This window comes from Electrona antarctica (genome assembly GCF_951216825.1).
Source record: "Electrona antarctica genome assembly, chromosome: 11".
In the NCBI taxonomy this organism is placed as follows: domain Eukaryota; kingdom Metazoa; phylum Chordata; class Actinopteri; order Myctophiformes; family Myctophidae; genus Electrona; species Electrona antarctica.
Window position 1 is genome coordinate 3,285,249 of NC_136792.1, and position 13,523 is coordinate 3,298,771.

The 13,523-nt window shown below is 42.5% G+C and overlaps 1 protein-coding gene across 1 annotated transcript in view; it reads right to left on the reverse strand.

Annotated features, from left to right (window-relative positions):
- LOC306931820 (uncharacterized protein) overlaps positions 1 to 13,523 on the reverse strand; it is a 36,818-nt gene that overhangs the window by 20,047 nt on the left and 3,248 nt on the right. The window contains exons 2-5 of the mRNA XM_079513434.1: positions 12,955 to 13,137; positions 11,335 to 11,626; positions 7,464 to 7,634; positions 3,981 to 4,100 (exon numbers count right to left, since the gene is read on the reverse strand). Coding sequence (XP_079369560.1) covers positions 3,981 to 4,100; positions 7,464 to 7,634; positions 11,335 to 11,626; positions 12,955 to 13,137 — 766 coding nt within the window. The remainder of the gene's footprint in view (positions 1 to 3,980; positions 4,101 to 7,463; positions 7,635 to 11,334; positions 11,627 to 12,954; positions 13,138 to 13,523) is intronic.

A 13,523-nucleotide genomic window follows, 5' to 3' on the forward strand; every position in this document is an offset into this window, starting at 1 on the left:
TACTCTAGTGTAGGAGGAGTGAGGTAGGTGTTGTACTTTATGGTCTCTATACTCTAGTGTAGAAGGAGTGAGGTAGGTGTTGTACTTTATGGTCTATACTCTAGTTAGAAGGAGTGAGGTAGGTGTTGTACTTTATGGTCTGTACTCTAGTGTAGGAGGAGTGAGGTAGGTGTTGTACTTTATGGTCTATACTCTAGTGTAGGAGGAGTGAGGTAGGTGTTGTACTTTATGGTCTATACTCTAGTGTAGGAGGAGTGAGGTAGGTGTTGTACTTTATGGTCTATACTCTAGTGTAGGAGGAGTGAGGTAGGTGTTGTACTTTATGGTCTATACTCTAGTGTAGGAGGAGTGAGGTAGGTGTTGTACTTTATGGTCTATACTCTAGTGTAGGAGGAGTGAGGTAGGTGTTGTACTTTATGGTCTATACTCTAGTGTAGGAGGAGTGAGGTAGGTGTTGTACTTTATGGTCTCTATACTCTAGTGTAGGAGGAGTGAGGTAGGTGTTGTACTTTATGGTCTCTATACTCTAGTGTAGAAGGAGTGAGGTAGGTGTTGTACTTTATGGTCTATACTCTAGTTAGAAGGAGTGAGGTAGGTGTTGTACTTTATGGTCTGTACTCTAGTGTAGGAGGAGTGAGGTAGGTGTTGTACTTTATGGTCTATACTCTAGTGTAGGAGGAGTGAGGTAGGTGTTGTACTTTATGGTCTATACTCTAGTGTAGGAGGAGTGAGGTAGGTGTTGTACTTTATGGTCTATACTCTAGTGTAGGAGGAGTGAGGTAGGTGTTGTACTTTATGGTCTCTATACTCTAGTGTAGAAGGAGTGAGGTAGGTGTTGTACTTTATGGTCTATACTCTAGTTAGAAGGAGTGAGGTAGGTGTTGTACTTTATGGTCTATACTCTAGTGTAGGAGGAGTGAGGTAGGTGTTGTACTTTATGGTCTATACTCTAGTGTAGGAGGAGTGAGGTAGGTGTTGTACTTTATGGTCTATACTCTAGTGTAGGAGGAGTGAGGTAGGTGTTGTACTTTATGGTCTGTACTCTAGTGTAGAAGGAGTGAGGTAGGTGTTGTACTTTATGGTCTATACTCTAGTGTAGGAGGAGTGAGGTAGGTGTTGTACTTTATGGTCTCTATACTCTAGTGTAGAAGGAGTGAGGTAGGTGTTGTACTTTATGGTCTATACTCTAGTGTAGAAGGAGTGAGGTAGGTGTTGTACTTTATGGTCTATACTCTAGTGTAGGAGGAGTGAGGTAGGTGTTGTACTTTATGGTCTATACTCTAGTGTAGGAGGAGTGAGGTAGGTGTTGTACTTTATGGTCTCTATACTCTAGTGTAGAAGGAGTGAGGTAGGTGTTGTACTTTATGGTCTATACTCTAGTGTAGAAGGAGTGAGGTAGGTGTTGTACTTTATGGTCTATACTCTAGTGTAGGAGGAGTGAGGTAGGTGTTGTACTTTATGGTCTATACTCTAGTGTAGGAGGAGTGAGGTAGGTGTTGTACTTTATGGTCTCTATACTCTAGTGTAGGAGGAGTGAGGTAGGTGTTGTACTTTATGGTCTATACTCTAGTGTAGGAGGAGTGAGGTAGGTGTTGTACTTTATGGTCTATACTCTAGTGTAGGAGGAGTGAGGTAGGTGTTGTACTTTATGGTCTATACTCTAGTGTAGGAGGAGTGAGGTAGGTGTTGTACTTTATGGTCTATACTCTAGTGTAGGAGGAGTGAGGTAGGTGTTGTACTTTATGGTCTCTATACTCTAGTGTAGGAGGAGTGAGGTAGGTGTTGTACTTTATGGTCTGTACTCTAGTGTAGGAGGAGTGAGGTAGGTGTTGTACTTTATGGTCTCTATACTCTAGTGTAGGAGGAGTGAGGTAGGTGTTGTACTTTATGGTCTGTACTCTAGTGTAGGAGGAGTGAGGTAGGTGTTGTACTTTATGGTCTCTATACTCTAGTGTAGGAGGAGTGAGGTAGGTGTTGTACTTTATGGTCTGTACTCTAGTGTAGGAGGAGTGAGGTAGGTGTTGTACTTTATGGTCTCTATACTCTAGTGTAGGAGGAGTGAGGTAGGTGTTGTACTTTATGGTCTATACTCTAGTGTAGGAGGAGTGAGGTAGGTGTTGTACTTTATGGTCTGTACTCTAGTGTAGGAGGAGTGAGGTAGGTGTTGTACTTTATGGTCTATACTCTAGTGTAGGAGGAGTGAGGTAGGTGTTGTACTTTATGGTCTCTATACTCTAGTGTAGGAGGAGTGAGGTAGGTGTTGTACTTTATGGTCTGTACTCTAGTGTAGAAGGAGTGAGGTAGGTGTTGTACTTTATGGTCTGTACTCTAGTGTAGGAGGAGTGAGGTAGGTGTTGTACTTTATGGTCTCTATACTCTAGTGTAGGAGGAGTGAGGTAGGTGTTGTACTTTATGGTCTATACTCTAGTGTAGGAGGAGTGAGGTAGGTGTTGTACTTTATGGTCTATACTCTAGTGTAGGAGGAGTGAGGTAGGTGTTGTACTTTATGGTCTCTATACTCTAGTGTAGGAGGAGTGAGGTAGGTGTTGTACTTTATGGTCTATACTCTAGTGTAGGAGGAGTGAGGTAGGTGTTGTACTTTATGGTCTATACTCTAGTGTAGGAGGAGTGAGGTAGGTGTTGTACTTTATGGTCTGTACTCTAGTGTAGAAGGAGTGAGGTAGGTGTTGTACTTTATGGTCTGTACTCTAGTGTAGAAGGAGTGAGGTAGGTGTTGTACTTTATGGTCTCTATACTCTAGTGTAGGAGGAGTGAGGTAGGTGTTGTACTTTATGGTCTCTATACTCTAGTGTAGGAGGAGTGAGGTAGGTGTTGTACTTTATGGTCTATACTCTAGTGTAGAAGGAGTGAGGTAGGTGTTGTACTTTATGGTCTATACTCTAGTGTAGGAGGAGTGAGGTAGGTGTTGTACTTTATGGTCTCTATACTCTAGTGTAGGAGGAGTGAGGTAGGTGTTGTACTTTATGGTCTCTATACTCTAGTGTAGAAGGAGTGAGGTAGGTGTTGTACTTTATGGTCTATACTCTAGTGTAGGAGGAGTGAGGTAGGTGTTGTACTTTATGGTCTCTATACTCTAGTGTAGAAGGAGTGAGGTAGGTGTTGTACTTTATGGTCTATACTCTAGTGTAGGAGGAGTGAGGTAGGTGTTGTACTTTATGGTCTCTATACTCTAGTGTAGGAGGAGTGAGGTAGGTGTTGTACTTTATGGTCTCTATACTCTAGTGTAGAAGGAGTGAGGTAGGTGTTGTACTTTATGGTCTGTACTCTAGTGTAGGAGGAGTGAGGTAGGTGTTGTACTTTATGGTCTATACTCTAGTGTAGGAGGAGTGAGGTAGGTGTTGTACTTTATGGTCTATACTCTAGTGTAGGAGGAGTGAGGTAGGTGTTGTACTTTATGGTCTGTACTCTAGTGTAGGAGGAGTGAGGTAGGTGTTGTACTTTATGGTCTATACTCTAGTGTAGGAGGAGTGAGGTAGGTGTTGTACTTTATGGTCTATACTCTAGTGTAGGAGGAGTGAGGTAGGTGTTGTACTTTATGGTCTATACTCTAGTGTAGAAGGAGTGAGGTAGGTGTTGTACTTTATGGTCTATACTCTAGTGTAGAAGGAGTGAGGTAGGTGTTGTACTTTATGGTCTATACTCTAGTGTAGGAGGAGTGAGGTAGGTGTTGTACTTTATGGTCTGTACTCTAGTGTAGGAGGAGTGAGGTAGGTGTTGTACTTTATGGTCTCTATACTCTAGTGTAGGAGGAGTGAGGTAGGTGTTGTACTTTATGGTCTATACTCTAGTGTAGGAGGAGTGAGGTAGGTGTTGTACTTTATGGTCTATACTCTAGTGTAGGAGGAGTGAGGTAGGTGTTGTACTTTATGGTCTATACTCTAGTGTAGGAGGAGTGAGGTAGGTGTTGTACTTTATGGTCTCTATACTCTAGTGTAGGAGGAGTGAGGTAGGTGTTGTACTTTCTAAGCTGATGGGGTCCACGGCCATGGTGCGTCCTGCTTTGGGGTCCACGGCCATGCTGCGTCCTGCTTTGGACCAGACGTCTGCAGACGCTGGGGTCTCCTCCTCGATGACACTCCCTGGGAACACACACACACACACACACACACACTTAAACATTTAACACCTGGCCTCTCTATTCTGGCCATGTCTTTGCGGGCAAGCATTTCACGCACACAAGAAAACATTAATTTGAGACATTATTACAAATGTGAAATATTTAAAAAAAAAACGGGAAAAAAAAACAGTTGAAATACAAGTGTGAGCGTGTAGAAGATATTGGTGACACACACACACACACACACACACACACACACACACACACACACACACACACACACACACACACACACACACACACACACACACACACACACACACACACACACACACACACACACACACACACACACACACACACACACACACACACACACACACACACACACACACACACACACACACACACACACACACACACACACACACACGTTAGAGAATGGCAGCTTCTCCTCTGCCTTCATTCATACATGCACTTTATTATATCATATCCAGTACAATCTACTATGTTCTCGTTGTGACATCATATTGCTGTGCGTGCGCGCTTGCATGCATGCATGCGTGCGTGCGTGTTAGGGCAGTCTAGACATCCATCAATATTTCATTGTTGTCGCTGTATATGAGTCACAAAGCCTCCATTTCCATCTACTCAACTCTGAGTCTCATTGGTGGGCTGTGGACCAATCAGAGTCCTGCCCTACCAGTATAGTGACATCATCGATGGGGATTCCAAGCTGACAGAGACTGCAGCCTCTCTCTTCCTGGAACGTTAGCGTGCCGAAAGACGCCATTGTGTTCTGGCATTCATTTACAAACCCACACAGATGATGTCATCGGTGACGGAAATCACACCGTCGCATTTAGTGAGTTTATGGAGTTATATGGAGGGAAAAAAAGACAAAATGTTCCTTTATTCCATTCTGGACGGGAACCTCTTTCGGCGTTTAAATCATTATGTTATACTTTAGCTAAAAATAGAAGATCTACAAGCTCAGTGCTGTAGAGCACTCTTTATTCTTGTTTTCTGTGCTTGTTCTGTTGTGTTTTTGTTGTTTGAATGTTACGCTATCTATGCTGCTGCATTGTCTGTAAGGAAGCCAAAACAAAACTAAGTTGTACTCTTATGTACCTGTCCTGTACACAACATGTAACCATAAAGTACAACCTTGAACTCTGTACTCGGGGAACATTTTTAATAGAGGACTCAAACAGGAGCATCTTCTCTACACCGCTGTATTGATACTTGTACTTGTAATTTACTCTTAAGTATTACATGAGAGTACTTGTTCCAGCACAGGTGGAGTGTGTTATTGTTTTGGTGCAGAGCTCCACGTCACCTGACACCTGAAATATGAAACCATACAGGTGTGCCCCCCCCCACACCCACACCCACACCCACACACACACACACACACACACACACACACACACACACACACACACACACACACACACACACACACACACACACACACACACACACACACACACACACACACACACACACCCCTATACTCGAGAGGACGGCTGTCATTTTTTACCATGTCTTTGCCATTTTAATCTGAAAAGAATTTAACCTGAATATAGCAGCTCTACATGGGCAACGTGCACCGCAACGTGGCGTGTTGCGTGCTTGTGGATCTGCTAATTGCGGCTCATGACACCCAAGTATAAATCAGAACAAATACTCCAAACCCAACCCTTAAAACTAACCTCTAAATGTCCAATGCTAACCTGAATCTGTTCCTAACTAGTGTTTACATACATCTAACTCTAAACATAGTGTTTACATACATCTAACCCTAAACATAGTGTTTACATACATCTAACTCTAAACAGTGTTTACATACATCTAACTCTAAACATAGTGTTTACATACATCTAACTCTAAACATAGTGTTTACATACATCTAACCCTAAACATAGTGTTTACATACATCTAACTCTAAACATAGTGTTTACATACATCTAACTCTAAACATAGTGTTTACATACATCTAACCCTAAACATAGTGTTTACATACATCTAACTCTAAACATAGTGTTTACATACAACAACAATATTGTCTTGTGAGAACCAGGAAAATAGTTCATCACAATATTATACTATACTTGTGGGGACATTTCGGCCTATAGTATAGTAATACAAGCGACACACACACACACACACACACACACACACAGTGGTTGAGCCATGAGTAATGGCACTATTTAGGGCCAGCTCTTGGGGGGGTGGTGTGTGTGTGTGTGTTCTGCTAGAATTACACGCCTCGTCGACACAAAGGCATTCGACAGCTTAGCTTTGTGCTTGTACACGGAAGTGACATCTGTGCGCGTGTGTGCGCGTGCGTGTGTGTGTGGTGCATTCATAGGGCCAACTGGCAGCCAATATCAACAGGTGGCTCTGTGGCGCAATGGATAGCGCATTGGACTTCTAGTAAAGGCTGCAGCAATTCAAAGGTTGTGGGTTCGAGTCCCACCAGAGTCGTGTTTTGACAAACGGCACACGTTGCAATGGATGATTGTAACGACAGAATAACATCCCATACCTAGACAGCATAACATCCCATACCTATCGGGAGAAATACAACAATGTGAAATACAACAATGTGCTGTGTTGAGGATAGGGATGTCGGTAACGGTTAATTTTCCAGCCGGGTAGCCGATGGTATTATCCGGTTAATTAACGGTTGTTGATTTCTTTTTTTAGAGTATTGTACAGTGACAACTACAGTCTCTGTAATGTTTATGTTGTACTATTACTAAAAACCATCTAAAATAAAAGGGATTTAAGATCAGAACACGCATTTATTATTATGCAAATTAACCGTAAGTACTCGGATATTTCTTAACGGTCGGCTAACCGGTTAACCCCCGACATCCCTAGTTGAGGACTTTTAACTCATTAAGGACAGGAACCCACTTTAGTTTTTTACCTTGCAAGACTCTAAGACGCAAAGCTACAGTCTACCATGCATTGCCAATGGAAGCCAGCGACATGAAGATGCAAAGATGCATCTGACGTTTGTAGCTGCTGCAAAAGCTACAAATACACTGTGTAGCTTTGCATCTTTCTTATCTGCCCGTGTGAACGCAGCAAAACCCATGTTTAGGGGTGTTGTTATGTATAGTACATGTTTAGGGGTGGTGTTGTTATGTATAGTACATAGCAACATAATGTTGTTTTTTTTAGTTTTTCAGAAAACTTAGGTCAGGATTTAGATTAGAAGGTGTATTTTTTTAGAAACCTCAGGTCTATATGGTTAAGTTACTATAAATCTCTCTTGATTAAGAGCGTCTGTTAAATGCCTATATTGTAATTGTAAGACCCTTTTAATACATTAAAGAAAAATGTGTGTGTGCGTGCGTGCGTGCGTGCGTACCCGTGACTCCGCTGCAGGCGGCCTCGCACTCCTCCCGGGATTCAAAGTTGTTCCCATTGGCTCCGCAGCCTCCGTAGACGAACTCACGGCAGCTCTGATTGGCCACGTCGTAGTAGAACTTGGGGAAGGCGGCGCGGCACACGCCCACCTTCATTGGTGCACGGCAACGATCTGAGGGAACAGAGACAGACAGACACATTGTTTTTAAATGTATTATTATTATATCAAATGGGAAAATCTGGGGCGCCCACTGGCCTAGCGGTCCAGGCGCATGCCACATATAGGCTCTGGCCTGACAGCGTGTCGCGTGTTCGAGTCCCGTTCATGATGACCTTTGCTGCATGTCTCTCCCCTTCTCTCTCTCTCTCCCTCTCTGTCTGTAATCACTGTAACTATCAATGAAGGCACAAAAGCCAAATTCAATTTTCTCTTGTTCTGTATTTTATAAGAAATCAAAGAAAAATCTAAGAAATTCCAACAATCAGAAAACAAATGTTTCAGAAGTAGTGAATATAGCCTCTAGTAGTGAAAATACTCGTAGCTTGTAGATCTGCTTTTTTCAATAGTTCCAGGGTCCCAGGCAAACGTCTAATGCCATGTGTGTGCGTGATAAATAACAAAATTGTTTGGGAACCAGTGTGACTGACAGACAGACGTAGTGTTCTGTATTAGTCAGCAGGAAGAAGAGGCCATGGAAGTTTCCATAATGTTAATGTGTAAACAACCCTGCCTGACCAGTCTAACATGTTTACACAGACACACACACACACACACACACACGTTTGTAAAGGAAATATACCTTTAGATCTTGCCTGATCGCTTGTTGATTCTATACTAAATCTAACCTAGACGATACCATTGGTCAATATTGATTTGGATTCATTGGATGTAAAGTACAGCAACGTATTGACACAGGATGACATGTATGGCTATCTTATCTGGTTGTTGCTTATGTGTTGACTTTAAATGACGTGTCCAATATGGAGCGTGTGCACTTCAGCCGAGATAGAGCCTAATGCCCATCCGTCAGCGCTGTCGCCATTAGTCAGCGCTGTTGTTTTGGAGGACTGAGTGGACATTCCATCAGGGCCGGGTGGGGAAAGGACACATGAATGGAAAACTACAATATCACAAGTCACAACTGTACTATAGAGCTCCAAAGTCTGACGCAGTGTTGCTTTTAACAGCAAATTTAGATTTTAGTTCTAGTCATAGTCTCTTGAATAGTTAATTTAGTTTGAGTCACCTGGAATGTTTTAGTGTCAGTCTAGTTTCAGTCGACTACATATACAGTTGATTTAGTCACCTAAAAAGTATTTTGGCGAGCCGCGATTCCATCGTAATTTTACACTTGCTGAAAATAGCCGATCTACCAGCTTACAGCGTGTCGCGCTGCGACGAGTTATTATAATTACCATTATTCAAATGCCTAAAATTACCAGAATAATTGCGATTTCCTCAAATAATTGTTATCGGGTGATTATGTAATAATTGTGACAGGCCTGCTGTGTCACCAGGAAGAAAAATAAACATCAGAATGTCATTCCTTTGTCCTGGGTCACACCTTGCTGCTGAGGACAAACACCTCGCTCAACCACTTTCTAACCACTCTGGGCAATGTTTCCTGCCAATTCACCTTTAGCTACTTCCCACTTGGACACATTCATTCCAATGTAAATATCATGGATTTTACACATTAAAATACTGGTTCATTTTTGGAACCAGACCTTCAAAATCTCTTCCAAATCCGTCAACAGAAGGCCTTCCGTATGCACTGGAAAATATGTTCGTGACATTTCTTTTTTGATTTGAGGCACATTTTCACGATTTTTCAAAAAATAGCAGACCTACAAGCTCGTAGCGCGCCACTCGGTGGCACGCTACGAGCTTGTAGATCTGCTATGTTTTAATAGCTAAAGTATAACATAATCCTTAAAACACCAAAAGGGGTTAAAATGTATTTGTGTTTTTCTACTTATGCCTTTTTACAACCACAACTCACAAGGGTGAATTAGGACTTCTCTGTGCTTATATGCAAGTAAAGACAATATTGGGAATTTTGGTCGCCTGATTTTTCATCTTGAACAAAAATAAATAAATAAATGGGTCCCCGACTGGGCTAGATGATCTACAAGCTCACAGAGTGTCACATCGCAACACACTGTCCGCTTGTAGATCTGCTATGTTACGCTAGTATTTGTCAAAAAGTCCCAGAACTAGATTGCTTTAAAGCAAGTGGTTGAGCTGATTTTTTTTAAACTTGTTTATTGCCATTATAAGGTCATTTACAGGCAATTTGTTTCATATTATAAGACATGTTCATTTTCTCTCCGTTCATTTTTAAGTGGTGTAACCACTTCCTTAAATGACTATGTGTGTGGGTGTGTGGGTGCGTCTGAGCACGAAAACAGCATGGTTGTAACTGTCATTTCTCAACCGTTTCGGACGCGGGGCGGCTCGCCGGAATCGGGCCGGCACCCTGGGTGTGTTCCTGTGAGTCTGGACCCCCCCCCCCCCCCCCCGGGAATCCCCACACGGAGTTGCAGCACTTACTTCATTTTTAAGTGTAAAAGTAAAATAAGTGACATTACAAGAAAAAAATACAAAAAACTAAATTACATGGTAATATTATTTTGCCTTGCGAGTGCCTTGGGGGTGAACATGAACTTTTCACTATGATATGGGAGGTTTTAATTTAGGGTATCTAGGGAGCGTCTCTACCCATTTGTAGAATCTGCTTCCAGATATGCTGCCACTAACTCCCATATCCTTTTGAAGTTAGGGAGCTTAACCCATTCTGGACGGGAACCCCTTTGTGTTTTAAACATTGTTATAATTTAGCTATTGAAAAATAGCAGATCTACAAGCTCATAGCGCGCCACCGAGTGGCGCGCTACAAGCTTGTAGGTCTGCTATTTTTGAAAAATCATGAAAATATTTATTTCAGAAAACTGGAGGATTTAGAAGATTTATTTAAAATGTTGAGGTCAGGCCTAAATGGTATAATTTGTGGTTGAGCTGATTTTTAATGTGATATTCACCGGTTTTGCTTGGGACCCCCTGGAGCACACCCCCAAGGACCCCCTGGGGGTCCCAGCCAAAGGACCACATTGTGAGAACCACTGGTTCTAAATTATACAGCAGTCTATATAATAAATAATTCAAAGTTAGTTTAGCATTAGCATCGGGTTACTCACTGTAACCACCACCAGACAGTGTAGCGACAACATGTTTTTCCAGCCATGCATGGAAGAAAAAAACAATGCATTCACTTCTTAACAAAACTGGTTCGGCAAGACATTCTGCACTGTAAAATGCTGTGTGTTCATTTAACTCTAAGGTGTACAAATGGAACCGAATGGACCTTTACAGGTCTGGAAGGGAACAGATGGGACCAAATGGAACCTTACAGGTCTGGAAGTGAGCAGATGGGACCAAATGGACCCTTACAGGTCTGGAAGGGAACAGATGGGACCAAATGGACCCTTATGAGGAGGTCCATTTGGTTCCATTTCAGCTTAGATAATGGAACATTTTAGATGTTAGTCTATGACGAATTGTTTTGGTTAATAAAAAAAATACATTTATTGTAAATTGGCAAAATACATTTGTATTGATAATCTTATCGATCAGGCGGATAAGCTGCGGTTATATTTTTAAAAAACTGAACCTCTTAATGTCCCTCAATGTCCAACATAAAATTGGGTTGGATTGAAGAGGTCAAACCAACTAATCAAATGATTCCCGAGCGCGGTGCACGCTGTGGCTCATCGCTCCAAGAGATGGGTCAAATGCAAAAAACAAAACAAATTTCACTGCGGTAACATGTTTGACAAATCGTATGACTTTGACAGAACAGAAGCCGACCTACCTGTGTTGGCGGTGGCGTTCTTCTCGTCTCCGTCACCCTGGGATTTGGGGACATCGTTGTCACTCGGGGACTCGGAGGGGGGCACGAGGGCGTCACTCTGGGACTCTGAGGGGGGCACAAGGGCGTCACTCTGGGACTCGGAGGGGGGCACAAGGGCGTCACTCTGGGACTCGGGGCGGACATGGTTGTCCTGCAGTGCTCTGCGGTAAGTCTGGAACTGTGTGTCGGGCTGGAGGACACAGTGGTCTCCGCTACAGCCCCCCACCAGCACACACTGCGGGGTGCCATCGTCCTGTGGGGGAGCAGGTCACAATTGTCATGTTATTTTTTTAGATCATCGCCATTTCTTCATAAAAAACGTGTCCATGTACCCATTAAGATTAAGACCTGAGACCAGATTCTACAAATGTCTTCTAATCCTGACAGATTTCTGAAAAACCTGTGTTTCTGTATCAGTGGTGCTCAAACTATTGCATGTCAAGGACCCCAAAAGTTATCAAAAAGTTACCATTATGTTGCTGCTGTTCCACATACAGCCAACCAGTGGAGGTTTTAACCTTCGCTTTTATTACATCCGAGACCACTCCATGTTTATGAAAAGATGCTTCTACGCATGTTTTCTATTGCTAGTTTTATCTAAAATGAATAACCGAAAATACTATCCTATCTACAAGCTCACAACACGTCGCACCGCAAGCCTATCTATTCTAGATCATCGCCATTTCTTCACCATAACCATTTCTTCCATGTTAAACAAATGTGATATTTTCAAAAATCATGGTCTGCCATTTCCACTATTTTAAAAGTATATAAATATTCATTACAGCCTGTTTTCGTGCCACGGTAGATTTTGGATTAGTCATGCATTTGTATATTGAGGTTATTTTGCGTGTCTGCCATGAGTAATCGTGGTTTACAAATGCAAAAAAGGCAAACCGATATGTAAATTGTAGTTAAATGTTCAATGTCAGAAACACACTTAGATCATGAGTCACACTCACATTAGTATCATATGACAAAATAGTTACGTAAGTAAAGAAATGTGTTTTGCAAAACTTAGAGATTAGCTAGTGACAGACGTACATGGACGGAGTGCAAACCATACTCTCTCCATGCCTTCAGCCTGGTGGAGACAATAATATTGAATATAAAGTAATAAATAAAATATACAATGATACTAAATTTAAATAAATTAACCCATTCTGTGCGGGAACCCCTTTTGGTGTTTTAAGCATTATGTTATGCTTTCGCTATTGAAAAATAGCAGATCTACAAGCTCATAGTGCGGCACCGAGTGCTACGAGCTTGTAGTTGTGCTATTTTTGATAAATTGTGAAAATGTGGCACAAGTCTTTCAGAGCGTTTTTAACTCAAATATTTGCTTCTGGGGGGGTCCCTGGAACAACATATTTTCAGATGGGGGTCGGCGGCCAATTACATATAATTTTTGGGGTCCTTGACATGAAATATTGAGCACCACTGATACAGAAACATGAGGTATTTCAGAAAACTGTTAGAATTTAGAAGACTTTTTTTTTTTTTTTTTCGACGACAGGCCTAAATGGGTTAAAAAAAAAACAGTAATGTGTCATCACCACGATGGTGAGATGTCGGACTGACCTGGGGGGTCCCGATCAGGGCGAGGTCACACTGGGGGTCTGCGCAGCAGGCCCGCTGACAGGCGGCGGTCACGTCGCTGTCGTTGGCGGCGGCGCGGGTGGCGTCGAAGGCCAGGAAACGAGCCCCCGAGTCCAGGGACCTGGGGTCCAGACCCTGGTCTGCTGAGAGGTCCCACTGGCACACCTGGGGAGGGAGGGAGGGAGGGGACAGGGGTGGGGACGGTTAGTCTACAATTCAGTCGTTCCCAAAACTTTTCAGCACATGACCCAAAACAGAAGTTAAAGGAGAATTCCATACTAGAAGGCTTTCTTACCTTTATTTGTAGTTGTTACATCCCCTACCAAAGAGGTCCAGGTGTTATGTTGTGCAAAAGTGCATTATTGGCTATTTCCCCTACCATAAGCCCTCAATGGGGGTTGGGTTGTTGTGCTAATTTGCTTATTTCCATCAAAATAAGTAGTAAAGTGTGCCGCTTGGGATACCATTTACATTATGAAGAAAGGATATATACAAAAAAAAGATTTTTGAGCGATGGAAATAAGCGAATTAGCACAACACCCCAATGCCCC